This window comes from Gorilla gorilla, chromosome 18 (assembly GCF_029281585.2).
Source record: "Gorilla gorilla gorilla isolate KB3781 chromosome 18, NHGRI_mGorGor1-v2.1_pri, whole genome shotgun sequence".
Taxonomy (NCBI): Eukaryota; Metazoa; Chordata; class Mammalia; order Primates; family Hominidae; genus Gorilla; species Gorilla gorilla.
In genome coordinates, this window is record NC_073242.2 from 117,876,246 (window position 1) to 117,904,211 (window position 27,966).

Here is a 27,966-nt window from a genome sequence, read left to right on the forward strand (position 1 = left end):
TGAGGGGAAGAGAGGCAGAGGGGAGGAAAAAGGAAGGGAGCAGGGGAGGAGGAAGGAAGAGCTGTGTGGCTGGGTGGAAGGGAGATGGGGAGGAAGGGACAGAGTGTTTCTCTGGGCTCCTGACTTGAGTCCAGGGTGCAGACAACAGGAGCATCTTCTCCAAAACCCTTTAAACGGTTACCCCACATTTCACCTCCCCTGGCCCCACCAGGTCCAGGAAGTCACAGCTCCCTCTCCCACAAACCATGGGCTGACCTGGGCAACTGAAGCCCCCTCCAGCCCTGGCCTTCTGGGGCTTCTATGCTAAAGTCTCTCAACAGTGCCCTCTTGTGGCTCCTAACGCCAAGTTTCACGACAACGCCTGCAGGCAGAGGGCTGCCTGGGGTCCGTCTATGGAAGCCGTGGTCCTGTGTGGGCTGCAGCAACATTGTCACTGGGTTATTCAGGACATGTGGTGCAGCCTCAGGTACCACTCCCCAAGAGCACACCTGCACAGATGTAGACAACAGAGCCAAATAACCCCACCCACCTGGAACACAGCCACTGCTACCACCACCGAGGTCCAGACACCATCGTCCCCCACCAGGTTTCCTGCTGCAGCCTCCAAGCTGGTTTCCCGTGTCCACTCTTGCCACTCTATTCCATCCAACACTCTTCAGCTGGAGTGGTTTCTCCAAAATGCAGCCTGTGGTCATGGGCTGCTGTGGCCGCTGCCTTGACCTGTCCTCCCCAGCCACTGACACGGCCAGGGGACTCAAGCCTTCATGGCCTTCTCGAATATGCCCTGAACCTGGCTGTGGTGCAGGCTTTAGCCATACAAATGTGAAGCCCTGGCAGCCTCCCAAAGCCTCCCATGCTCTCTGCCATCCGCTTCATCCTCCAGTGCTCTTGGCTGCCCATGCCACGACCCAGCCACCCTAACTGGGCTTAAGTGGCCGGAATGCCCCCACCTGTCACCTCCAGGCTGTCCACCCCTGCTGTGCCTGTGCCCTGGCACTCTGGCCTCACCTTTCATTGCCAGGTTTCCTGGAATTGTCTTCAGGTCTCTGCTCCGATGGCGCTTCCTCCCTGACTGGTGAGATGGGATCTGCTCACCTTGTCTTATCTTGAGTTCACCCCAAAAGCAGAGCCTGAGGCAAGGATTGAGTGCAAGTGTTTTCTGGGGGAGGTGATGCAGGAAGCCCTGTGAGGGAGTGGGAAGGTGAGGGGAGGAAGGAGAGCTGGGATGAAGGACATTAGCAAGAAGGTGGCCCTGTGGGCAGTAGGGGCTCAGTCCTGCTGGGAACACGGCCCAGAGTCATCCCCGTCGAAGGATGCAGGGGCAGAAGTGCTGACCCACACCTCCCACCCATCATTGGCCAAGGGCTGCTCCTGGGGCATCACGTCCTGTACATCCAGCCTGACCCTGCAGTGGCTCCCACAGCAAGAACACCCCAGAGGTTGCTGGTCCTTGTGGCAACGTGGGAATGGTTAGCAGGTCACTGACGGAGCTCCTGGGCCCTCCTTGTGTTCATGTGTGCCTCAGGCAGGATGGCAACGACCCCCACCTGAATTACAATACCCTCGCCGCCCAGTGGCATCCTGGGGGCAGCACATGTCTTCTTATGCTGTCTCTCTGGTGCCAGGCATCCAATAAATATCTGCTGATTGAATAAATGATGTTTAATGTTGCCCTAGGGCCACTGAAGATGTGCCCCCGGAGAACACGGCTTCCACTCCCTCCACGGTGGCCACTGCAGATACGGATGTGCCCAAGATACACCGAGGCCCTGGCCCGCTCACTGTAGCCCTCTTTGTTCTGTATATCTGAGACTCCCACGTCTTTCTTCCTTGTCTCTAAGGTGAACCCCCCAGTTCAAGCATCCCAGAGTCTGGTTCTTGTTTGACACTTTTTTTTAGAGAGACAGGGTCTTACTGTGTTGCCCAGGCAGGAGTGCAGCGGTGTGATTACAGCTCATTGTAGCCTTAAACTCCTGGGCTCAAGAGATCTTCCCACCTCAGCCTCCCAAGTAGTTGGGACTAGAGGCATGCACCACTATGCCTGGCTAATTTTTATATTTTTTGTAGAGACCGGGTCTCGCTATGTTACTCAGTTTAGTCTCGAACTCCTGGCCTCAAGTAATCTTCCCCAGCCTCTTGAGTAGCTGGGATTACAGGTGCGAACTACTGTCCGAGCCTGTTTGTCACCTTTAGGTCCTCCGTTTGGTCATCCCCGGAGGAATGTGTCCTTTCCTTCCTGCCCAGGCAGTAATAACAGAGATCTGCTCAGGGGAGGAACTGAGTGGTTTCTATTTTCTTCTTTGTAGTTTTCTGTATCCTTAAAGTCTTTCACAGTGAATTGTGTTGCTTCTACAATTAAATTTATCATTTTGAGATAATTACAGACTCATGTACACATATAATAAATACAGAGAGGCCAGGAACAGTGGCTCACACCTGTAATCCCAGCACTTTGGGAGGCCAAGGCAGGCAGATCACTTGAGGTCAGGAGTTTGAGACCAGCCAGGCCAACATGGTGAAACCCCATCTCTACTAAAAATACAAAACTTAGCCAGGCGTGGTGGTGTGAGCCTGTAATCCCAGCTACTCAGGAGGCTAAGGTGGGAGGATCACTTGAGCCCCAGGGACGGAGGTTGCAGTGAGGCAAGATCGCACCACTGCACTCCAGCCTGGGTGACAGAGTGAGACCCGGTCTCAAAAAAAAAAAAAAAAAAAAGAGAGATAATACAGAGAAGCCCCATGTTATCCTTTATTCAGTTTGCCCCAATTGGTAACACATGGCAAAACCATAGTACAATACTGCAACCAGAACACTGCCACTGATGTGTTTCCAGCCACAAGAATGCCTCGCGCTGCCCCTCTATAAACACAGGCCCTTCCTTCCCACCAGACCCAGACCCTTCCTGAGCTCCCAGAAACCACTAATCTGCCTCCATTTCTATGATTTTATCATTTCATGGTGTTATGCAGGACAACTGGATATCCACAAGCAAAAGAATGAAGCTGGACCCCTACCTCATACCATATACAGAAATTAAACTCGAAATAGATTTTAAAAACCTAAATGTAAGAGCTAGAACAATAACACTCTTAGAAGAAAACACAAGGCTGGGTGCAGTGGCTCACCCCTGTAATCCCAGCACTTTCGGAGGCCGAGGTGGGCAGATCACTTGAGGTCAGGAGTTCAAGACCACCCTGGCCAACATGAAGAAACCCTGTCTCTACTAAAAATACAAAAATTAGCAGGGCCTGGTGGCAGGCACCTGTAATCCCAGCTACTTGGGAGGCTGAGGCAGGAGAATCGCCTGAACCCAAGAGGTGGAGCTTGCAGTGAGCCAAGATCGCACCACTGCACTCCAGCCTGGGCAACAGAGCGAGACTCTGTCTCAAAAAAAAAAAAAAGAAGAAAACACAAGTGCAAGTCCTTGTGATCTCGAATCCAGCAACGGTTTCTTAGATATGAGCATACGACCAAAAGTCCACGCAACCTAGGCAAATATAAACCGTATTTCACAACAATTTAAAACCCACATCTACTTCAAAGGACATCATCAAGAAAATGGGTCTAGCATCCAGAAAATACACAGAATACTTACAAGTCAATAATAAAAAGATGGATAGACAACCCAATTAAAATGTAGACAAACGGCCAGGCATGGTGGCTCATGCCTGTAATCCTAGCACTGTGGGAGGCAGAGGCAGGAAGATCATTTGAGCCCAGGAGTTCAAGACCAGTCTAGGCAACAAAGCGAGACCCGTCTCTACAAAAATTTAAAAAACTATTAATAGCCGGGTATGGTGGCATGTGCCTGTGGTCCCAACTACATGAGAGGCTGAGGCAGGAGGATTGCTTGAGCACAGGAGGTCAAGGCTTTGGTGAGTTATGATTGCACCACTGCACTCCAGCCTGGGTGACAGAGTGAGACCCTGTCTCAGAAATATATATATGTGTTAGGGGGGCATATCTATATATATGTATATGTCTGTGTGTGTGTGTGTGTGTATGTGTGTATCTATATATCTATATATAGACAAAGTATTTGAAGAGATGCTTCTCCAAAGAAGTTATACGAATGTCCAATAAGCACATGGAAAGATGTTCAACATCATTAGTCATTAGGAAAATGCAAATGGAAACCACAATGAGATAGCACTCCATACCTGCTAGGATGGCTATCAGCAAAGTCACAGATGAAACAAGTGTCATGAGGACGCAGGGAAATAGGAACTCTCATGCACTGCTGGTGGGGATATAAAATGGCACAGCTGCTGCGGACAAGAGCTGGGCAGTTCCTCAAAACATGAAACATGGAGTAATATATGATCCAGCAATTCCACTCCCAGGTGTACACCCCAGAGAAATGCAAACCTCTGTCCACACAAACACTTGTACACAAATGTTCATAACCACATTATTCACAAAGTAGAATCACCGAAAAGCAGAAACAACCCAAAATTCAACCATCAAAAGAAATGACATACTGACATATGCCTCAACACGGATGAAGCCTAATACTGAGTGAAAGAAGCCAGTCATGAAAGACCACTTATCGGATGACAGCATTGAGATAAAATGTCCCAGAACAGGCAAATCCAGAGACAAAAAGTAGATCAGAAGTCACCAGGGGTTGGGGGAGACGGGAAGGAGTGACTGCTTAATGGTATGGGACTTTTTGCAGTGAATGTTCTAGAATGAGCAGTGATGGTTGCAAAACTCTGTAAATACATTAAAAACCACTGAATCGTATACTCTAAAAGAGTGAATTTTATGACATGTAAAAGAGATCTCAGATTTTAAAATTCAATTCACATATACAATGTTATGCTACTTAAAGGGAGACCCACCTGACACAGGTGCTGAAACCATTTTCGGGCCCTCATCCAGTGGGTCTGCTGTCCCTGAAGAGACACTCGGAAATAGCTGCCCTCCCCCAGGGACACGGACATGGGGACAAGTCCCCCCTTAATGAAGGGAAATCAGAGGTTATCATTTAAGAGGTGGCCAGTTTAGAGTTTCACAAATAACATTTATTGACCACATTCATAACAGAATCTCACCCACATTCACATGAGCTTTGCTACAACCAAGAATCACCTGATGAGAAATAATTTGGGTTGAATCCTGGGTGTGGATTCTGTTCTGAGAAGACAGCAACTGTCACAGACGCCTCCTGATTGGTGGACTCTCAAAGATCTTGATCGTGACACATTTTTGTGGCTGTTCTTGACAGCAGCTGAAGATTCCAACTTCAAACCCCAAAACACTGGCTGGAAAGCAAAGAGAGACAGTTACTAGGACCCGGCCCCAGGCTGAGACCAGCTGCCCTCAGCGTGCCCTTGGGAAACCTCCATGAGCGGAAGGCAGAGGCGCTCCATAGTGCACAGGGCTGGAGGAATCCCAGGCAGGGAAGGGGTGCAGGGACGAGGGGTGGGGTGCAGTCCTGGCCATATCATTTTCCAGCCGCAGGACTGGGTCGAGGCATTCCACCTGAGTGCCCACTCCTTCTGAAAAGGGATGATAATGCTGGCTTTGCAGAACTGTGAAGGGGACAGGTGAAATGAAGGCAGGTCTCACCCTGCTCTTGGGGGCTCCCTGCCAAGAGATTCTAAGCCCACCCTCTCCCCCCACCCCCGGCTGCTGTAGCACATCTCTCCAGGCCGGCAGACGGGCAGCCGAGGCTTCTCCTGAGATAAGCTGGGTTGGTGGCTTGGGGCATCTCACAGGGCACCCAAACATCCCAGCTGGAAAAGCTGTGCCCTCCCCTGGGATGCTGGTTGGTGCCTGCTCCGCTGCCCTGGGAGCTTGGCTCAGAAGCAGACACCTGCTATGGAAGTGTATGAATCACCAACACCACAGAGTGAGTGACTTCCTGGGTCTTTCTAGACAAGCTGTTGATAAGGACAGGAAGAGATGGGGCCCTCCAAGTGCCAGGATTCAGGGGCTGGAAAACAGGAAGCTGCACCGACATGCAGGCGGGTCTCCACCTGGACTGCACTTCTGGGGAACTTCAAAACAAGAGCACGCCCAGGCCCTCCCCAGAACAGTTACTCCAAATCTCTAGATGAAGCCCAGGCATCTTTCTCTTTTTCTTCCCCTCTCCTTCCTTCCATTCCTTCCATCTTACCAGGTAATTTGAGCCTGAGGCCAGGGCTTAGCAATTCCCTTTTGGGCCCCCTGACCATCTACTTAACATTGATCCTTTAAAATTGTTTCTTAAATTTCTTTCAGAGATAGGATCTTGCTCTGTTGCCCAGGCTGGAGTGCACTGGCACAATCAGCTCACTGCAACTGCACTCTCCTGGGCTCAAACAATCTTCCCACCTCGTTCTCCCAAGTCGCTGGGACCACAGCATTACACTCAGCTAATTTTTTTATTTTGTGTGGAGATGGGGTCTCGCTATGTTGCCCAAGCTGGTCTTGAACTCCTGGGCTCAAGTGATCCTCCCCCCTTGGCCTCCCAAAGTGCTGGGATCCAGGTGTAGGCCACCACACCTTGCGCATTCTTTAAGGCTGGGATGCAGGTGTGGGCCACCACACCCAGCCTCGCCCATCCTTTAAGGCTGGGATACAGCTGTGGGCCACTGTGCCCGGCCTCGCCCATCTTCTAAGGCGGGGGATCCAGGTGTGGGCCACCATGCCCAGCCTTGCCCATCCTTTAAGACCAAGTGTTCTTCTTTGCTTCTCCCAGTGTGGGTACAAAGGAGTCAAACTAAATGTGATCATCAAGCTGCCAAACATAAAAAGAAAGATAAATCCACAAGAAAAATGACAAAGAAGGAAAGCTCTCGCTGTTGCCCAGGTACTGCTCATGCTCAGAGACCAAACAGAGCTCACCGTGCCCGCTCCTGGCCCCCTTCCCAATGCATGGCCTGGAGAGGCTGGCGCCCAGGCCCACAAGGGACCTGTATCCCGATGCACATCACAGCCTCAACTGTGACTGCCCAGGGAGTGGGAGGCAACGTCCAACTCCAGGAGAATGGATAACCCGAAAAACAGGGCAGAGTCTCCCGCTCCCAGCCGTGGCAGAGTGACCAAGACCGGGCTAAGCTCCTGCTGTGAACAACTAGAAAACAGGATAGGACACCTGGCAGCTATCTGCAGACGCTGCACATTTTCTAGAATCTTCCTCTTGCAATTGCATGGAGGGGACAATGAGCAAACAAGTAAATGCATGTAAATTCGACTGTGTGTGTGCGTTTGTTCACAGGTCTCCTCATCCATGCAGTGTGATGCAGGCCCCCAGGCAGGAAGGAGCCGCACTGGGCAATGAGGAGGAGGAGGAGAGGAGAGAGGCTTTGCAGAGGAGCCACCGCCTAGGCCGAGAGTAAAGGAGGAAGAGGAAGTAGCTGTTCCCCGAAGCCCAGCTGTGGCCCGGGGAGTGGCCCTGGAGGCTTCCTGGGGGAGGTATCCCAGCAGAAAGCCATGGCTGTGGGCAGCAAGGGTGCCAGGGGCAAAACTCGAAGCCTGGGCGAGGATGGGACTAGAGACCAGGGGAAGGGGCTTTCTAGTATGGAGACTGGCGGCTGGGGCTCAAGCTGGGGACAGGCAAGAGGTCCCCTTACCCGAGGGGGTACTCAGAGCTCAGAGGCTGGAGGGTAAGTGGCTGTTAAGATGCACCGTCAACCCCAACATAACAATGGAAATTTATGGAAACTGGGACCCGTGTCCTTCTGGGAGCAGGGCCATTTTAGAACTTGGGAAGATGGAAGGGGTGGAAGTGCCCCACGAGGCCCCTGCCACCCCCACGAGGCCCCCGCCGCCCCCAGGCTGCCCTGGCATCTCTAGGTGAGGCAGGGCAGAGCCTGCGCTGTGCAGAGCACCACAGGACACACTCACAGTGCCAGGCCTTGGACGCCTGTCAAGTTAACCCCCACCCCCCACTCTTCCACATCCCTGATGGCCACCAAGCCTCCCTCAGGTGGACGTCACCATGCCAGGGCCACCCACTGTCCCCCATCCCCCACCTGCTCACCGAATGGCCATGATGACCCTCGGGATGGCCTGGAGGAGGGTCAGGAGGCCGAGGGGCAGCAGACGCGCCGCGGGAGCCGGTAGCTGGTCCTGGTAGGGGGCGTGGAGCTGCTGGAACTTGGACAACAGGCACTCATCACCGCAGATCCGCCAGCAGTTGTGCCAGCAGCATGCATCCAGCGGGGGTGCTAGGCAAAGAAAAGGTGGGTTGAGGACAGGGCGTGTTCTCCGGGACTCTGTGAGCCACCAGGAGGCTGCAACACCAGCCCCAGAGCCTCCGGGAAATGGGGACTTCCAGGACCCAGCCACAGCCCCGGGGTGGGGACACTGACCCGGAGCTCATGAGATAAAGGCCGTCTTGCGGGTTTATGATATCCTGGGTAACGGCAGCCTTGGGGCTGTTTTTCAAGAGGCTTTCTCTTTTAGAACAGCATATGAAACATGTGCAATGTCTAGCTGGGACTTGTTTCCAAATCCTCTTTTTTGGAGCGGGAGTGGGTGGTGAAGATCAGAGGAACCACACTGGATAATGACTGGAGCTGAGTGATGGGCACGTGGGGCTGATTTAAGCCAATCTCCACTTTGGGGTATATTTGAAATTTTCCATAACAAAAGTTTAAGGAAAGCCACAAGCACAGATGGAATTCCGACGTTTCCATTTCCTTGATGCTCTTCAGCACTTTCTACACGGGGTCTGGTCAGCATGTGATCCTCTGGATACTAGAGTTTGTTTTTATTTTTTATTACACTGTTAATATGCTACTAATATAAAATATACATTAATTATATTAATGTAAATATCATAAATATACTTTCCTTATGAAAAATTATGCCACAAAAACATAAAGGAGAAAAGCACCTAAGTCTGTCTTTACAAGAAAAAATGTAAGATCAGAAACGTGAACTTTCTCATTAAAATGGAAATCAGTCAGATTTGCGGCCAAAGAAAATGTCTCACATTTTTAAATCACTCTGTACTTGCAGCCAGAGGGGAGAACTGTCATAATTCTCCTGGCAGCAATGAGATCTGCTCTCTTAATTCTGTGCTGGGAAATCTTCTGGCGTGAATAGTTTGAGGCTTGAAACATTACTTATATAAGTCACCTAAACTACAAAACAATGATTGGAGTAAAAATTAATGCCATTTTTATTTTAAGTATCAGATACCAGATGATGCATGTCAACTAAGCTTTTAGCTTTTCCTAAAAGATGCAAAGGTTTCAAAGCCAAAAATATTTAATAAAAATAAACCCAACATGTATGATTCTACGGTTCGAAGAGCCATAAGAGGTGAGCAGTTGGTTGGTGATTATTTGTTTCCCAAGCATTCCCCGACCCCTGCCTCTGGGGGTTCCACTCAAATCACTCTCCTTTTCCAGGGACCCCAACTCCATTCACAGATTTACTCATTCATAGATTCCATCAAGGCAAACTCACTACAAAGAGTTGGTGCACCAAGAGAAGGACATGATGCCAGCCCAGAAAACACAGACACGGCAGCCCTCCACAACAGAAAACACCTTCAAGATCAAGTCTAGCCTACTCCTTTTAGAGACAAAGAAAGTAATGGTGGGGGTGGAGGTCCTGATCTCCCCATATACTATGTCATGAGAGCAGGAATACACATATGTGCCAGGTCACAGACAGATCAATCTACATACCAGGTCACAGACACACAAATACATAAATATACTTAACTATGAATACATAAAGGGACTGCAAAAAGTTTGTAGAAAATGGAATTAAAAGATAAAAATAGGCCAGGCACGGTGGCTCACGCCTGTCATGCCAGCACTTTGGGAGGCTAAGGCAGGTGGATCACCTGAGGTCAGGAGTTCAAGACCAGCCTGGCCAACATGGTAAAACCCATCTCTAATAAAAATACAAAAATCAGCTGGGTATGGTGGTACACTCCTATAGTCCCAGCTACTTGGGAGGCTGAGGCAGGAGAATTGCTTGAACCCAGGAGGCAGAGGTTGCAGTGAGCCGAGATCACGTCATTGCACTCCAGCCTGGGTGACAGAGTGAGACTCCATCCTAAAACAAACTAAAAATAAAAATAAAAAATAAAAAATATCAACTTTGTTTCTCAACATAAGCTCTACAAGGTCAAGACACTTTTGTCAGTGATGACACCAGCCGCTTAGTCCATCTTGAAAGAGCTGAGGGACCTGGGAATTTAACCACATCAATGCAGTCTTTTTTTACATTATTAACTGAAGAAAATGGGTGCCCTTTAAAGATTTTTTAAGATTAGAAAACAAAGAAGACAGAAAGAGCCAAATCAGGACTGTAATTTGGCTGTAAGGTGGATGCCTAATAATTTCCCATCAAAACTCTCACAAAGTTGCCCTTGTTTGACAAGAGGAATGAGTGGGAGCCTTGCTGTGGTAGAGAAGGACTCTGGTGGAGCTTTCCAGAGTGTTTTTCTGCTAGAGCTTTGGCTAACTTCCTCAAAACACTCCCATAATAAGCAGATGTTGGCCGGGCACAGTGGTTCACGCCTGTAATCCCAGCACTTTGGGAGGCCAAGGTGGGAGGATCAGGAGGTCAGGAGTTCCAGACCAGCCTGACCAACATGGTGAAATCCCATCTCTACTAAAAATACAAAAATTAGCCAGGCATGGTGGCACACACCTGTAATCCCAGCTACTCAGGAGGCTGAGGAAGGAGAATCACTTGAACCCAGGAGGCGGAAGTTGTGGTGAGCCGAGATTGCGCCACTGCAAGCCTGGGTGACAAAGTGAGACTGCATCTCAATAAATAAATAAATAAATAAATAAATAAGCAGATGTTATCATTCTTTGGTCCTCCAGAAAGTCTACAAGCAAAATGCCTTGAGCATCCCAAAAAACTGTTGCCATGACCTCTGCTCTTGTCCCATCCACTCTTACCATGATGGGACCACGTTCAGCTCTCGATAGCCATTGCTTTGGTTGTGCTTTGTCTTCAGGATGGTACTGGCAAAGCCATGTTTTCACTCCTGTTACAATTCTTCAAAGAAATGTTTTAGGATCTTGATCCCACTTCTTTAGAATTTCCACTGAAAGCTCTGTTCTTGTCTGCAGCTGATCTGGACACAATGGGTTTGGTGCCCTGTGAGTGGAAGGTTTGCTCAACTTTGATTTTGCAGTCAGAATTGTGTAAGCTGAGCCAGTTGAGATGTCTATGGTGTTGGCTAGTGTTTCTGCTGGTAATCATCAGTCCTCTTCAGTTACGGCATGAACACGATGAATGTTTTTTCTCACAAACTGATGTGGATGGGCTGGCGCTGCAGGCTGCACCTTCAACATCGCCTCATCCCTTCTTAAATGAGTCACTCATCTGGAAACTGCTGTTCTGTGGTGCACTGTCACCATAAACTTGTCATAAAGCATCAGTGAGTTTACCATTGTTCCACCCAAACTTCACCATAAATGTGATGTTCGTTCTGGGTTCAATTTTAGCAGAATTCATGCTGCTCTGATAGGGACTCTTTTTAAACTGATGTCTTTTCCTTCTTAGCACCTCAAATTAGATCCTGTTCAGATATGTTATAATAAGTTAGTATCAGTTTAGTTTGGTGCAAAAAAAAATTGAAATCCATACATTGTTTCATTGCTTTTTATTATATGCATTTTCTTTTTCTTTCTTTTCTTTTCTTTTTTTTTTTTTTTTTTTTGGAGACTGATTCTCACTCTGTTGCCCAGGCTGGAGTGCAATGGTGTGATCTCAGCTCACTGCAACCTCTGCCTCCCAGGTTCAAGCAATTCTCATGCCTCAGCCTCCTAAGTAGCTGGGACTACAGACATGTGCCACCACACCCAGCTAATTTTTTGTATTTTAGTAGAGACAAGCTTTCACTATGTTGCCCAGGCTGGTCTCAAACTCCTAAGCTCAGGCATTCCAGCCTCCTCAGCTACCCAAAGTGCTGGGACTACAGGCATGAGCCACTGCACCCAGCATATTATATGCATTTTCCATAAACTTTTTCAAGGCCCCTCATATGAATACATATTGTATTGTGAATACATGAATGTGAGTATATACTATGTCTATCATGAACATGTGAATGTACATACACTAGGTCACAAATATATGAATGTATGAGCATACTATGTAATGAATAGATACATAATTATTATGTTTTGAATATACAATATGCCATGAATATATGAATGTATGAGTATATAATAGGGTACACATAGGAATATGTACTATATCATAAATATATATACACACACATACTATGTCATAAATTATAGAAGATTAGAGCTTAATAAAACCACTTTAGGTCTCATCCAAGCCCAGGGTGGGAGTTGATGTCATCCAGAGAGCCGATGCTGGCAGATGGGTAGGGTCTGCCTATAGAGCAGACGTTTCTCTGGGCTCAATGGGGGAAGGTAGTGGGTGACAAGGGATGGCTGTTGAGCAGGGAAAGGGAAGCCACATTCATGTCACTGTCACACTGTGGGCAGGTGTCTGGGGATGAGAGGTCTGCCCCCACCATCACGATGCTCACGAACCCCACCTTTCTGGGGAGGGGGATGACATGAGACACACACACACTGGAGTTACCTTGGATGCCTGTCAAACTCTGCTGCCTCCTGACTATCTAAAAGACAAGAATGGAGGCAAGCAGTCAGCCTGGCGACCCTCCAAGGGGTAGGGCCTGGTGAATGGGACTCCAAACCTCCAGGAGGGGCACTGGCCAGCTCAAGATAAAAGCCAAGGGCTCCTCCTTATGAGGTCTGCAGGCTCTTTTCTCTGAGGACAGCCTGCCACCCAATGATGGAAAACCAGCAACTGGAAGTCAGTGGGAAGGAAGGAAGCCCTTGTCTACCACCCAGGACACAGGGAAAGCAGGGGAGCAAGAGGCCCAGGGGGCTAGGAAGAGACCTGCTGCTGCTGCCCAGAACTAGCGCTGTGGAGGCGGCCAGCAAGAGCAGAGAGGACAGGCCATCTAGTGGTGGTCCGTCCCGGGCACCCTCCTTCCCACCTCCCTCCATGCAGCCAGGGCCAGGGGAGAGGGTCAGAGGAGGGGCCGGGCCAGGGAAGGGAGGTAGTGTGGGAAGGAGGAGGCAGGGAGGTGAGAGAGGTCAGGGAGAGTGCAGAGGGGGAGGAAGAGAGGGAGGAAAGCAGCAGCAGCAGCAGTGGGTGGCAGAACAATCACCCCTCTGCAGAGAGCAGCGCGGCCCTGCCCTTCCAGTGCCAACTGGGAGATCTGAGCCAGCCCTCCCTGAGCCGCACCTGCCCTCTGTGCTCCCAAGCCCATGGCCACAGCTGCCAGGGGATCTTCTCTGGACACCAGCAGAGGCCTTTGTGGGAGCAGAGCCCAGGTACCCCTCTTCCCCTTCTTCTTCCCATCTCCCCTTCCCCCGGCCCCCACCTCACTCTTCAGTTCTCACTGCAGTGTGCGCCTACTCCTTACCTGCTGCTGAGACCTCAGGACCCGGGGCACCCAGTAGGGCATCACTGCCTGGTCCCTAGGCATCGGGAGGCGGCCCCCAAAGCGGTGGCATAGGCAGGGGCACATCTTGGCAGTTTGAGGGATAGAAAACTGAACCATCTTTTGACTCTAACAGAGAGGATGGGAGGAGAAGATTCAGAAGGGGATGGAGCCATGCCTGTCCCCAACGACTCCCTGATGGAGCCATCCCCCAGAAGACCCCCTGGCTGGGTCTTAGTATCAGGGCAGGCCCTGGAGAGCTGTTCCCACCCACGAGCACACCCAACCACTCCAGATATGGGACTGTGGTCTACCCTCTACAACATGCCCACTGTTGGGAGACACGGGACCTCCGTGGCTCACCTGGCCTCCCTACCCACCATCTGCACCTGTGCCCTGGCAGAGCACACAGGTTGGTATTGGGAGACCTGGCTCTGTCCTGGTCTGGTGGTCTCCAGCTGGGGCCCTTGGGCATGACACTTAGCATCCCTGTGCCTCAGTGCTCTCAGCTATGAAGAGGGCTCTGCTGGCATCTTAACAAAGTTTATCAGGTTCTAAAATAGACAGCCTTTGATGCGGCAATTCCACTCGCAGGAATGTGTCCTATGAGGATACTTTCACATCTGCAAAGTGTCCTATGCACAGAAATATTTGTTGCACCATTGTCAGGAGTGACTGGACAGCCCGAATGCTTTTCAGTAAGAGACAATAAATGACAGACATCGGGCAACGGGGTATAGGCAGCCTTGGGAATAATGGAACAGAGCTGTCTGGACTGACATAGAATAAACTCTGAGACAGGATGTAAAGTGAGGAAAATGCAGCACCGTGAGTTCAGTACACTACCATTTGCATTTTTCAAAAAAGAACGTACATGCAATCACATGTATGTGAATTATAGCAAATTACACTCTTGCCTCAGTTCCTCACCCTCCCTAAAGCCCACCCTTGGCACTGTGACCCTGCAGCTTCTCCAGCGGAAAGACAGGGTGGTCCCACCTCTCAGCTGCGGGTTCAACGAGGCACATGGTTCGGGCAACAGGATGAGGAGGCGGTTACAGCAGGAGGAGGAGTTACAGCTCTGCACGTAGTGGTAGAGGCTATTAGACACGGGAGGAAGGCCGGGAGCAGTGGCTCACGCCAATAATCCCAGCATTTTGGGAGGCCAAGGCAGGTGGATCACTTGAGATCAGGTGTTTGAGACCAGACGAGCCAACATGGTGAAACCCCATCTCTACTAAAAATACAAAAATCAGCCGGGAGTGGTGGTAGGCACCTGTAATCTCAGCTACCCGGGAGACTGAGGCAGGAGAATCGCTTGAACCTGGGAGACGGAGTTTGCAGTGAGCCGAAATCATGCCACTGCACTCCAGCCTGAGCAGCAGAGTCAGACTCCATCTCAAAAAAAAAAAAAAAAAGAAAGAAAAGAAAAGAAAAGAAAAAGAAAAACTGAATGCCATCCCTCATAAGCAGGACAAGAATGTCTCCTCTCACTGCTCTATTCAACACTGTACTGAAAGGTCTAGCCAGTGTATCAAGTAAGAAAAATAAAAGTCTCCAAATTGAAAAGGGAGAAAGAAAGCCATCTCTGTTTGCAGATGACACAATCATCTACGTAGAACAGCTGATGGAATCCACAAAAAGAGCTACTAGAATAAATAGGTTTAGCAATATTGTAGAATACAAAAACAATAGACAAAAAATCAGTTGTACTTCTAATACCAGCAATGAAAAGTCATAAATTGAAATTCAAAAACAATGCCATCAAAATTATGAAATACTTATGGGTAAATCTGACAAAAGATGTGTAAAGCCTATATAATAAGAGCTACAAAATATTTATGGGAAATATTAAAGAAAACCTAAATAAACATAGAAATGTATCATGTTTAAGGGTCAAAAGATTCAATATTTTTCAAAAGACAATTCTCTTCAAACTGATCTGCAAAGCCCACTCGGTCCCAGTCAAAATCCCAGTAGGGTAATTTTGTAGAAATTGACAAACTGATTCTAAAATTCACATGGAAATTAAAAAAAAAAAAAAAAGAGAAGAGCAAGTCTGAAAAAGAAAAACAAAGTTTGAAAATGAACACTACTTGATTTCCAGGCATTATAAAGTCAAGACACAATAATCAAGACAGTGTAGTATTAGCATAAACACAGACAATTAGATCAGAAGAGAAGAGGGTTCAGAAATAAATTCATACATATATGAACAACTGTCAGTCCACTTGTATGGCTATAAAGGAATAGCTGAGGCAGTGTAATTTATTAAGAAAAGAGGCTTCGCCAGGTGTGGTGGCAGCTCATGCCTGTAATCCCAGCACTTTCGGAGGCCGAGGCGGGTGGATCACTTGAGTCCAGGTGTTTGAGACTAGCCAGGGCAACATAGTGAGACCTCATCTCCATGAAAAATAAACAAAATTAGCCTTGTATGGTGGTGCACGTCTGTGGTCCCAGCTACTTGGGGGGTGAGGGGGGAGTATTGCTTGAGCTAGGGAGTTCAAGTTTGTAGTGAGCCATGATTGTGCACTCCAATCTGGGCAACAGAGTGAGGCCCGGTCTCAAAAAAGGAAAGGCAGGCCAAAGACATGGAAAGATATTTACAAATTGAATCTCGGATCAAGAACTTGTATCTAGAATTTGTATCTAGAATATATAAAGAACTATCAAAACCCAGTAATTTAAAAAAGCAATTCTTTTAAAGGGGCAAAACAAACAGATGCCTCATCGAGTAAGACATGCAGATGGCAAAAGCACATGAAGAGATCCTTGACATCACCAATTATCACGGGTATACAAATGAAAATTACGACGAGACAGATACCTATTAAGATGGCTCAAATTAAAAACATCAGCTAAACCAAGTGTTGGTGACGATGTGGAGAAATTGGAACTTTAGACACTGCTAGTAGAGATGTAAAATGGTGGAAAACAGTCAACAGGTTTCTTTTTTAAAGTTAAACATACACCTACCATATGATTCAGGAATTCCATTCCTTGGTATTTACCCAAGAAGAATGAAGGCATATGTGCATACAAAGCCTTGTACACAAATGTTCATAGCAGCTTTGTGTGTAACACATAAGAAGTAGAAACAACCCAAATGTCCTTCTGGGTGAATGAATAAACTGTGGCCTATTCATATAATGCAGCATTACTCAATAATAAAAAGAATGACTATTGATGCCCATGATCACATAGAAGAATCTCAAAATAATTATGCCAAGTGAAAGAAGCCAGACAAAAGAGTACAAAGTCTATGACCCCATTTATATAAAATTATCAAAAATGCAAATTAATCTACAGTGACAGAAAGCAGGTCAGTGCTTCCCTGGGGATGTCAGGGTATGGAATGTTGGGCAAAGTTACAAAGGAGCCCATGGACATGATTAAGGGTTGTGTATATGCTCATTATCTTGATGGTGGTGGTGGGTTCAGGGGGGAATACCTACGGCAAGACTTACCACATTGTACATTTTACACACGTGCAGTTTATCACATGCCAATCAAACCTCTAGAAGTCTAGTTTTTAGAAAAAACTGTTTAAAAATCACAGATCCTTTTATAGTTCATAAGCATGATAACTGGGTACTCATGCACATGTGTGAGGTGTGCCTCCCTCAGACCTTGCTACAATGACAGCACATTACCCATCTGACATGAAAATAAATAAATAAATAATATCAAACTGTCTCCCTGAAATGTTAAAATATCCATTCATATAATACTTCTAATTCTCAGGGGTGACTGGTCAACTGACATTCACCCTGGACCCTAGGTGAAGACCTCCTGGTTCAAGTCACCTACCTGCTTTCGGGGTCTCAGGGACAGAGGGACCCAGTAAGGCAGTGCTGCTTCCACCCTGGACACAGGCAGGCGGCCCCCGAATCTGGTCTGGCACTCACAGCAGATGGCCCAGAGGCCAGGGTGCATCTGAGTAAGATCCAGAAATGACAGAACTGAGCTTGATGCTGCATTTGCAGGGAGACAGGAGGCTCTCAAGCACAGTAGATCCATGCTCAGGAAGATGGTGTCCGGGGGCAGGGTCCCCAGCTCCTACTGCAGCTTGAAAAGAGGCAGGCTACCGTGGCTCGCCCTGAGGCCTCGAAGGTCATTTGGAGGGGGATCCCCCGGAGCTTGCAAATCAGGTGCGCTGGGATTCTCAGCCGCTTCCTGCTGTGCTACAATGAGCAAGTCTCGTGGTCCCCTCTGAAAATGGGCATGTACAAGCAGCTCTAGAGCTTATGCGCACATGAGTGCTGCCTTTATGGCCATCTGTCACACTCTGGTCTGCAAGAGCTTCCACATCCATCCCATGTGACCTTCGCAACACCCTCAGGCAGGAAGGAGAGGGGCTGCCATCACCTCCAGGGGCACACGGAGAAGCTGATGCCCAGAGCAGGTATATTAGGTGGCCTCCTGAACTCTGAGGTGTTGTGAGGGCCTGGGAGGTGTTCTGGAGGCCCAGGGATAGCTCCTGCAACCACACTTTTGTGTTTGGAGGATTCTCTCATGAGATGCAGCTTCTGGACCCACATTCCCTGCTCTCCTCACCCCACAGGGGTATGTTGGGGTCAGGGCCAAGTGGCTGAGGATTTGCTTTCCTTACCGAATGACGGGGGAGGCACACTTCTTTCTTGTAGGTTTGAAATGTGCTATTCCTAGAAGAGAAGAACAGAAAAGCTTAGGGTTTGTGTAAACTAGGGGGCAGGGATGCTAGGGCACAGGCCTGGACCTGTCTTCTCAGAACGGACTCTTAACAATAAAGCCCACGGGTGGCGGGGATAGGGGGATCCTCTGAGCCCAAGAAGAGTGAGAGGGTGACATCAGAAGCAGGCGTGTGCTAGCTCATGCGTTAATGTCTAGGGGCTCCTGGGGGCTGGCTGTCATGGAATCCTGCATTCCCAAGCCAACCAGCTTCAAGCTGACTCCAGCTACACTTGTGCTTGGAGCATCAGAAAAGACAGGAGCATTCTAACCTGCTGAGAACTTTCCAAGACATGTAGCTGCCAATCACATCACCTAGGATGGTCTGTCAGACACCCTCAACTTACTGAAATACTGAAGAAAAAACATCATCAAACTGTCCATTAATGAGCCTCCTTCCACTATAAAAACCCGGGTGCTTTGTGTCTGGGATGACAAAGCATTTGGGGTTACACAGCCTGTGTTGCTCTTCCCTGTTCCACTCCCCAACAAACTGCTTGAATGTTGGCTGAATGAAGCGTCTCCAGTGGGTGCAAAGCCCTGCTTCCCTGACAGTAGTGGGTCAAAGTGCTTTGTATGTGGAAACCGTAAGAGCGATATAAGTGTTTTTGGGTTTCATTGTCATAATAACCATTATTATTATTGCTATTTTTGTGAGAGTAATAGGTTCAAGCATCAACTCTCCCAGATAATGCTTGAAAACAGAGGATGGGGCACTGCCCTCCACAGCATCCGAGGTCCCTTCTGGTAATGACAGCACTGCTATATTCCTGGTGGGGAGGGGGGGCCACGCCCATCTCAGTCCTTGTAGTTCAGGTGGGCCAAACTCACCACTGCCCAGCCTGGAAGGCTGGGGAAAAAAAGAATCTCCTTTTTGTTGAGGTTGATAATCTGATAACATGTAAACCTCAGGAGGTCCTGGTGATCATCTTGCCTCCACAAGGGAAGCCAGCAAAAAGGAAGGGAGCTGAGAGATGGAGAGAAACCTTCCAGGACCATGGTCAATGTGTACCTGGATACATCTATGCCTGAAGGCCTACTTCTGACGTTTTCAGTTATGTGGAACCATCAGTTGCGTTTTTGTTAAGCCAATGTAAGTGAGGTTCCTGTGGGTGGCGCTCAAGAGTTCTGCCCTGCATAGGTCATGGAGCAATGCCGGGCCGGGAACTCACAGGCGAGGTGTCGGGTAGCCGCGGGCAGGATTCAGGACTCACTTGCCTGCCATCCTGCGCGCTGGGTGTGAGTGCCAACCCGCAGAGCCCGACGCACCCCGCGCCCGGCTCCCCGTCAGCAGCGCCTGAGGCTGCTCCAGTGGCCTCATGATGATGGTGACAACGCCGCGGGGAAGATGGGGACCGGCTCGCACGCATATGGCTTCTTATGGCTGACGCGCCCTTTCACACACACATCGTCCGCAGACCCTGACGCCCTGGCTCCCGCCTTTCCCTCCTGCCCCAGGCGGAACCCAACCCGAGCCCAACCCCAGCCCCAACCTCAACCGCTCAGAGGAGCCCAACAGTGCCCGCGCGCCCGCCCGTCCCGCGGACTAGCCCGCGCCCAGCCAATCAAAATTGGCCTTCTAGGTATGTGAACTTAGCTGGCAGCTGATTGGTCCCTCACGCAGAGACGCGGGGTCAGGGGCTCAGAGCGCGGCCGTGTGGGGCTGCGAGGCTCCCGCCATGCCGGCTGGGGTAGGTCCTGCAGACCCCGGCCACTGGAGCCACTCATCATTTCCGACGGATGGGCCGGAGGGGCCGCCGGCCGCCCCAGCCAGGGTCTCGGTAGCCTGCAAGGAGAGAAAGAGGTGGGAGCAGCCCGCGCGGGGCCCTGCGTCTTGCATAGGCGCTTCTGGTAAAATCACTCCTTTATCTCAGATAATGAGTTGGCGCTGGATCGCTGCGTCCTCAGGTGGGGCTCGAATCGTGACTTCTAGAGAAATAGGTTTTCTTTTCTTTTCTTTTTTTTTTTTTTTTTTTAAACAACCTGGGGTTTAAAGGCCGCGGAATTGGAAGCAGTCGTCACGCGGAGGCCTGGGCGTGCAAGCACCGAAGCTCTGGCTGGCCCTTAGCCTCCCCACCCCACCCGCTCTTTTCGCTTGAACGCGTGTACTTTGGGCGGTTGCTTACGTGGAGACAGGACGTTTGTCTTCATATTTTAGTAAAACCCAATGCCCTCTGCCTCTCTGATTATGTTCTTTAAGTTATCGCCAGTTCCAATTTGTATTTCTTGGAAACGGTTGGGTCTTCCCTCACTTTTCAGTATTTTCATGCAGACTCAAATACTCTGGATTAATATTTGTATTTGCCCAAACCATCACGAGCACCTCTATCCCTGATGGGCAATACTTCAGTGTGCTGCGTTCTGGCCACAGAGCAAACAGGGTGCTCCCAGGCAATGCCCTCTCGGATTTCTTGCCTTGTTATTTAATCATTAAGATCGTGACCTATGAGCAGGACTATTGCCAGCCAGCACATACACACGTCCTCTCCTGGCCAGCATCCATGCTGATTAGGCGGTGCCCCTGCCATACTAGCTGCCTAATATTTCAGATACCCCACCCCGTGTGTGTGTGTAAATCATGTCACTGCCCTCTTTGTAGCTAATGACAAAATTCCAAGAGTCACCATTAGCCTAGCACATTATGCCTGTCTCATTTCTGCCCACTTTGGAGCACTCGGCTTCTCTGCTGTCTGTTTTCCTCCTGAGCACACTGAAACATTGTCATAGCACAGCAGGGCATACAAGACAGGCTCATGCTCCCCTGGACGCTCAGGCCTTCACCTCGGGCACACTAGGTCTTGTCATTCCATGTCAAGAATAGCTCTTCACTGCCCTCACCCACCCAAGAATGGCTAAAATTAAAAGGACTGACAATACCTAGTTTGTCGAGGATGTCACAGCTGGAACCCTCATACATGGCTCATGAAATTGATAAAACCACATTGGTAAACTGGTAGTATTTACAAAACCTAAACATATGAATACCTGATGACCAACTAATTCCTCAACTCACCCAAGAGAAATGAGAGCTTATGTGTACCAGAAGACATGAACAAAACTACCCACAGCAGCTTTCTTCCTGATGGCCCAAACTGGAAATGATCCAGATGTCCATCCATAGGAAAAAAGATTTTTTTTTTTTTTTTTTTGAGACGGAGTCTCGCTCTGTCGCCCAGGCTGGAGTGCAGTGGCGCGATCTCGGCTCACTGCAAGCTCCGCCTCCCGGGTTCACGCCATTCTCCTGCCTCAGCCTCCCGCGTAGCTGGGACTACAGGCGCCCGCCACCACGCCCGGCTAATTTTTTGTATTTTTTAGTAGAGACGGGGTTTCACTGTGTTAGCCAGGATGGTCTCGATCTCCTGACCTCGTGATCCGCCCGCCTCAGCCTCCCAAAGTGCTGGGATTACAGGCAGGAAAAAAGATTTTAAAAAGAAAGTATGGCATGTTCACAGAGAGGAAATTCTGTACAACAATGGAAAAGGGCACACAACCATAACCCACAACAATGTGGATGAAGCATACAATGAAGTCAGACCCCAGAATGTACAGACAATTCCATGTGTGTGATGTTCAAAACCAGGAAAGCAAATCCATCATGACACAGGCTGGGGATGTGAAGGAAACTCCAGCCACCCTACCCCTGTGTTCTGAGTAACAAGGCCTAGATCCAATCCTTGCTCTGCCTCTTATCAGAGACAGGTATCAGACAAGTTGCCTAACTTTTCTGAGCTTCAGTTTTATGTCTAAAATAATGATAACCATAAAACCAATCCCAAGGAAGTTTCAGAAGATCAAATATGAAAGAGCATGAAAAGTGCTTAAAAACCAGGGACTGTCATGGTAGCTCACATCTGCAATCCCAGCACTTTGGGAGGCCAAGGTGGGAAGATCTCTTGAGCCCAGGAGTTTGAGACCAGCCTTGGCAACATAGTGAGACCTCATCTCTGCAAAAAATTTAAAAATTAGGCATGGTGGCACATGCCTGTGGTCCCAGCTACTTGGGAGTTTGAGGTGGGAGGATCACTTAAGCCCAGGGGGTTGAGGATGTAATAAGCCATGATTCCATCCAGCCTAGGTGACAGGGCCAGACCCTGTCTCAAGGAAAAAAAAAAAAAGCCAGACACAGAGTCCAGCACACGTCAGTTTGTGACGTGAGTGTGCTTCAGGCTGGAAGTTTGGCCACTACCACTGCCTGTTCTATAGGCTTTTGTTTCCAAAGCCCCCAAGTAGAGGGAAAGAGGAGCAGAATGAGATCTTTGTGAACCCAAGGTAATGGGGACCCAAGCCAAACCCACAGAACCTCCTTGATCCCAGGGAGAGAGTTGCAGGTTCCTCCCAGATCACACCTCCCCAGGCAGCCTATACCCAGACAGAAGCAGGGTTCCTGGGCACAGTTGTTTGGTTTCTTCACTAATCAAGGGTCCCTTGCCAAGAACTCAAGTGAGGCTTGCATTTATCCTGTGCTCAGCTAACCAAGTCATGCACCCCAGCCTGGGCCTTAGCCTGCTCCAAAGCAGCGCCATATGTGAACTTACACAGGAGCACCCTGGGCTAGTGGTGGCCCTGCAGAGAGGCCTGACACCTGAGCAGCAGAACCTACCACCAGACCAGAGGGGGCCATCAACCTGGCTAGACAGGGCAGAGAAGCAGTGGGCCACTGAGGCAAACAGCCTCACTTTCACCTGCTAATGGCTCCTTCCAACTGTGAGAGTTGCTTGACCCATGTGTGGGGACAGCCATCAGCAGTGACAGGGTGGGGTGAATGTTCCAGCCACTCCACTCTGCAGTCAGGACGACTTCAGGACGTGTTCTGCACTGGCTCCTGGCATCCCCCGCAGGACAGCTCCAGCCGCCTATGTCCTGACCTTCTTGGTCATGCCTGTTGTTCCGCCTCCTGTTGTTCGAGGCCATCCTGACTAACACGGTGAAACCCCGTCTCTACTGAAAATACAAAAAATTAGCCGGGCATGGTGGTGCATGCCTGTAGTCCCAGCTACTGGGGAGGCTGAGGCAGGAGAATCACTTGAACCCGGGAGGCAGAGGTTGCCGTGAGGTGAGATCAGGCCACTGCACTCCAGCCTGGGCAACAGAGTGAGACTCCGTCTCAAAAAAAGAACACTCAGTACACCGTAAGGGATGGCGAGGATGTGGCACACGGTGACTCCTTCATCCGCTCTGGAAAATGTGGCAGTTTCTCCTCTGATACAACATGTGCTTAACATGTGACACAGCAGTCCCACTTTTAGGCATTTAAAGGAATGAAAACTTATGCCCACACAAAAAATCACACAGATGTTTATAGTGATTTTATTGATAAAGTGTCCAACTGGAAACTGCAAATATTCTTTCCGGGGACACAGATACATTGTGGTGCCTCCACCCTGTGAATCCTGCTCAGCAATCCGAGGGATGAGCGGTTGATTCAGGCAACACCGCGGATGGATCTCAGGACATCGTGCTGAAGTCCCGCATTCTCAGCAAGGTGCTGCTTCCCGCAGATGGGCAAACACTGGTCCTTGGCAGGTAGGGGGAAACACATTTTGCCTTTTTTTAGAGACAGGGTGTCCCACTGTCACCCAGGCTGGAGTGCAGTGGTGTGATAGTGGCTCACTGCAGCCTCAACCTCCTGGGCTCAAGCAATCCTCCTGCCTCCTCCTGAGTAGCTGGAACTGTCTTTCTCTCTTGAAGTAGGAAGCACAGGTATACACACAGTACACAAACAGTATGTCTGTGGTGGTAAAATTTCACGAGGGTATTGGAAAAATGTCTGATGAGGCTCCTTGGAGGAGCAATAATGCACAAAGGCTGAGCTGCACCCTGCCAAAGGAGAAAGGCAGACAGACTCCCTGCTGGGAGAGCCCACTCCCCAGATGTTCTGGTTGAGGGTGAACTACCACGGGGTGGAGAGCAGATCAGGGGCGCCAGGGGCTAGAGATCTGGGGAGGCAGAGACTGCAGCGTCAGCATGAAGGGATTTTGATGGGGGCTGGAGCACTCCATGTCCTGATGGTGCTTATTTACAACCATCTGTCATCTCAGAACTGCACACACGGTAAAATTTCACTATAAATAGCTTACACCTCAAAAACCTAACCAAACCCTTTTTACTTTTTTTTTAATTTCTTTTTTTTCGGGGCGGGGAGTGGGGGAATGGAATCTCTCATCGCCCAGGCTGGAGTGCAGTGGTGCGATCTCTGCTCACTGTAACCTCTGCTTTCCGGATTCAAGTGATCCTCCTGCCTCAGCCTCCCACGTAGCTGGGATTACAGGCACCCCCCACCACCACCACCACACCCAGCTATTTATTTTTTTGAGACAGCGTCTCATTTTGTCGCACAGGCTGGAGTGCGGTGGCACAATCTCGGCTGACTGCAACCTCTGCCTCTCAGGTTCAAGCAATTCTCCCACCTCAGTCTCCCGAGTAGCTGGGATTACAGGCGTGCGCCACCACACTCGGCTAATTTTTGTATTTTTTGGTAGAGACAGAGCTTCACCATGTTGGCCAGGCTGGTCTTAAACTCCTGACCTCAAGTGATCCCCCTGCCTCGGCCTCCCAAAATGCTGGGATTACAGGCGTGAGGCACTGCTCCAGCCCAAATGCTTTTTAAAAGGAAGGAAAAAGAAGGACAGCTCAACCCTTTCTCACTAAAGGGCAAAGGACTGCTAGCTGGGCATGTAAAATTGTGCATTTTCCTGAAGTGTGTTCTCTGGAATCCTCTTCCCCAGAGATGTTGAAACGGAGGTGCTTTGTTTAGTGCAGTGGCGGCAGATGACGGCCATAGGACAGCTGCTCTGGGGGCCTTGGAAACTGCAAATGCTCAAACCCCCTCCCCAGGCCACATCTCAGCGTGCGGGAACTGGAGTGTGCATCTCTCCCAACGGCTTCCTGGTGACGCTGAGCTTCACATCCACCCAATCCATGGGAGCAAACCGACTGGCCTGCATGGCAGACAGTGGCCCACTGGCCATTGCCTCTTGGCTTTGCTCAGGAACTGGGTGGAATGTGCCTGGGGAAGGTAGCCCCAGAACTGCAGGGGAGCCACGACAGACTCAAGCCTCACGGAAACCCCTTTCCCTGGGCCAGAGTTGGTTCCTGGGTGGCGTGGGGCTGGCTCTGGCCAGTGAGGAGTCGGCCCCTGCTGAGGTTTCTGGGAATTATGTGTCTCCCAGGTGGAGAGGAAGACAGCTGAGGACACAGCATCTCACTAGCCCCTCCTCACCCACCAGGTGCCAGCCCAGGTGTCACCTGAGCCGAGCAGCACACGACCGCCCTTGCCCACTTCCACCTCAGCCCTGACCCTCCCTGCACCTGGGAGTCCACTGCCTCCTGATGTGTCTGTGATCAGGGCAGCCCCAAGAGCACGTATCCTGGGACATGATGTGTTGTGGTCTATGTGGGGTCAGAGCCGTCAGTGTTCACTGCCGTGTCCCCAGTGCTTAGCACTGTTTGCCGCATGGGAGGTGCAGGTCACAACCCGGTAGTGCCTAGTGGCCCGGGGAACACCTGGCTTGTCTGGGCCTGTTGGCTGACAGGTAGGAGGGACTGCCATCCATTGTTGGGGCAAAGGATGCTGCTCAACCTCCCACAACGCATGGAGCGGCCCGGCGCGCAGACTCACCCGGCCCCAAACACCAACTGTGCCGAGGTGATGCTCTGCCCCGAGGGGAGCAGACAAGGCTTGAGCATCGAGAACACTGCAAGGGTCTCAGCCAGTGAGGGGCTGCCTGGGCCCCACCGCAGGCCTGACTCCTAGAGCCAAGCCGTTTTCTCCCTTGAGGCAGTGGGTAGGGCTCTCACATGACGACCTTGGGTTTGCAGCTCGGCTGTGCACACAGGTGGACCCTCCGTGCTTTGTCAGTTCCTCCTGCTTGGCCCTGGGGCCGGAAGCTGCTTCTCAGGCCTCACTCTGAGAAGCATCTTCACACCCTGGGTAGGTCCATTGCCTCTTTCCACCGACTCTGCTCCTTGAGAAGGGCATGTTCATCAGCAGGGCCAGGCAGGGAGAGCTCAGGACAGCCAGACCTGGGGCCAGTGGCATAGGTACGTGTGGGAAGGGGCACCAGGTGCCTGTCCTCCCTGCGGGCAGAGCCGTCTGTCCTCTGCAGACCTGCAGTTTCTGTAAACATCCTGTAAGGAGCCAGGAAGCAGCAACTCCAGATGCCCAGAGGAGCCCCAGCCAAGGCAGATGCAGCCAGGGCATCAGGCCGTGGGGTTGGGCAAGGTGAGCCACAGGCTGGAAAGGCAGGGGCGCACGGCAGATGGGGATGCGGAAGCCAGATGCTGACCCAGCTCCACCCACATTTGTGAGGGGCATGGGGGCTGCGCCATCAGAGGCCTTAGCTGGCTCCGGGCTTGAACTGTGAGTCCCAAGAGCCCCAGTTTTATTCCCACGTGGCTGCAGTGTGCCAGGCTTAGCTTCCCTGTGTTTCTGTAAAACAGCACCCTCGTGTTTTTATATGAGAACCGAATTCAAGGTACTAGAAGTCCTCATATGGGAAGGGAAAAGTCGTGGTTTTATAAGTAATACACTCTGGCTGAGCCCAAGTTAAGATTTCCAGTCCAAGTTCATCAGCGCCCAGCTTCAGCCAGGACTGCTCTGGCCCCACTGCTGTGTGAGCTGGCGCTTCTGATTCCACCCCACACTCGGTGAAAGGGTCCCAGAACAACTGACACTGAGCGTCACCGGCGGCGGCTCTTCCTAGAGGAGCATGTTCGGAAGAGGTGAGGCTACGGGGCTGGGGCCCTGTGCTAATACTCCCTGGCTGTGTGACCCTGGGCAAATTACTCAGCCTCTATGAGCTGCTGCTTCCTCTCCAGTGGAGTGGGCTGATCCCAGCCACACCAGCACCCCTGGTTGTTCCGTGGTTAATGTCTGCCAAACACGGTGCCATGGAGAACACCCAGCAGAGCCCAGCTGCTTGTTTGCTGGGGAGGGACAGCGCTGCAGGGGCGCCTCCCCCTGGCCCTCCAGCACCTTTCCACCTTGCTTCCAGGACCTCCGCGGCTCAGAGGCAGTGCAGGTGGGCTTCAGCGGCGGCAGGGAGGGCCCACGCCGGCACACAAGGAAGAAGGGAAGGCGCCAGGGATCGCACCCCTCAGGAAGAAGAGGGACAGAGGCAAAGATAGGAAGGACACGCATTGTGCCTTCTGTCACTTGGGGATTTTCAAGTCAAAATGGGGAGGGGGCCGGTGTAGGTTTGGAAACTATCCAAATGGCATTTTGTTTCACATTGCTGGCTGGGGGCAGGCCCTCTGCAGTGACCCTAAATGCCCACTAGAGGTCACACCGCAAAAAGGGACCTCCCCTAAGGAGAGGGGACAAACGGAGGACCCTGGGCACCCTGCCTCCTGCAAGGGGAGGAAGGATGAAGCCCCGCCATCCACCGGGTGGGGAAAGTGCCATGCCTCCGGCAGCACAGCCAAGCGGCCCCCAGAGGGAGGAGTGAGCTCCATATGGGCCCAGGTGACCCGGCCACAACACCCTCTCGGCCTCCGCCTCACCTGCTGGTGTTGGGCATGGCCAGCCTGGGCAGCCACCAGCCCTCGCTGCCCATCTGCTGTCCCCTCAACCCCAGCAGCAGACAGAAAAGTGCAGGGTCTGAGCCCCCGGGGGGATGCTGGTGTTGGACAGATCCCTGGAGAACAAAGCCTGTGCCCTTGTGTCTAGGTGAGGCTGTGGCACCCAGGCCCGGAGCAGGTCCCCCCAGCTGGGCCGTCCCCACTCTCGGAGCAAGAGGGGAACTGCAGCAGGCAGCAGCCTTCTACTCGTTCCCCATGACCTGATTTTTTTTTCATTTTAAAATAAAATATGTAAGAGAAACGTATGAAAGACGCCACATTTAGTCCCTTGTCAGAT

At 50.6% G+C, this 27,966-nt stretch overlaps 1 protein-coding gene, 1 long non-coding RNA gene and 1 other non-coding gene across 10 annotated transcripts; 2 read left to right on the forward strand and 1 right to left on the reverse strand.

Moving 5' to 3' along the window:
• Positions 1 to 5,006: 5,006 nt before the first annotated feature.
• C18H16orf95 (chromosome 18 C16orf95 homolog) lies at positions 5,007 to 20,942 on the reverse strand. 8 transcript variants are annotated; one of them, XM_019012875.4, is made up of 8 exons: positions 19,325 to 20,942; positions 18,013 to 18,064; positions 17,211 to 17,336; positions 13,383 to 13,529; positions 12,530 to 12,566; positions 7,974 to 8,160; positions 6,494 to 6,728; positions 5,007 to 5,268 (listed from the first exon to the last, which is right to left on the reverse strand). In XM_019012875.4, exons 1-7 carry the CDS (start codon positions 19,429 to 19,431, stop codon positions 6,506 to 6,508), a joined length of 879 nt encoding a protein of 292 aa, XP_018868420.4. In that variant the 5' UTR covers positions 19,432 to 20,942; the 3' UTR covers positions 5,007 to 5,268; positions 6,494 to 6,505. The 8 variants fall into 8 exon arrangements, with proteins under 8 accessions (XP_018868420.4, XP_018868419.4, XP_055220435.2 ...); XM_019012874.4 differs by having other exon boundaries at positions 19,329 to 19,760; XM_055364460.2 differs by lacking the exon at positions 19,325 to 20,942 and adding an exon at positions 19,123 to 19,318.
• LOC115931151 (small nucleolar RNA U13) lies at positions 16,960 to 17,063 on the forward strand. The gene has a single exon (XR_004067700.1). It is a non-coding gene; the product is annotated as a small nucleolar RNA U13 (small nucleolar RNA).
• Positions 19,735 to 27,927, forward strand: LOC129527403 (uncharacterized). The gene is made up of 3 exons (XR_008672360.2): positions 19,735 to 20,018; positions 23,471 to 23,633; positions 24,836 to 27,927. It is a non-coding gene; the product is annotated as an uncharacterized lncRNA (long non-coding RNA).
• The last annotated feature ends 39 nt before the right edge of the window (positions 27,928 to 27,966 follow it).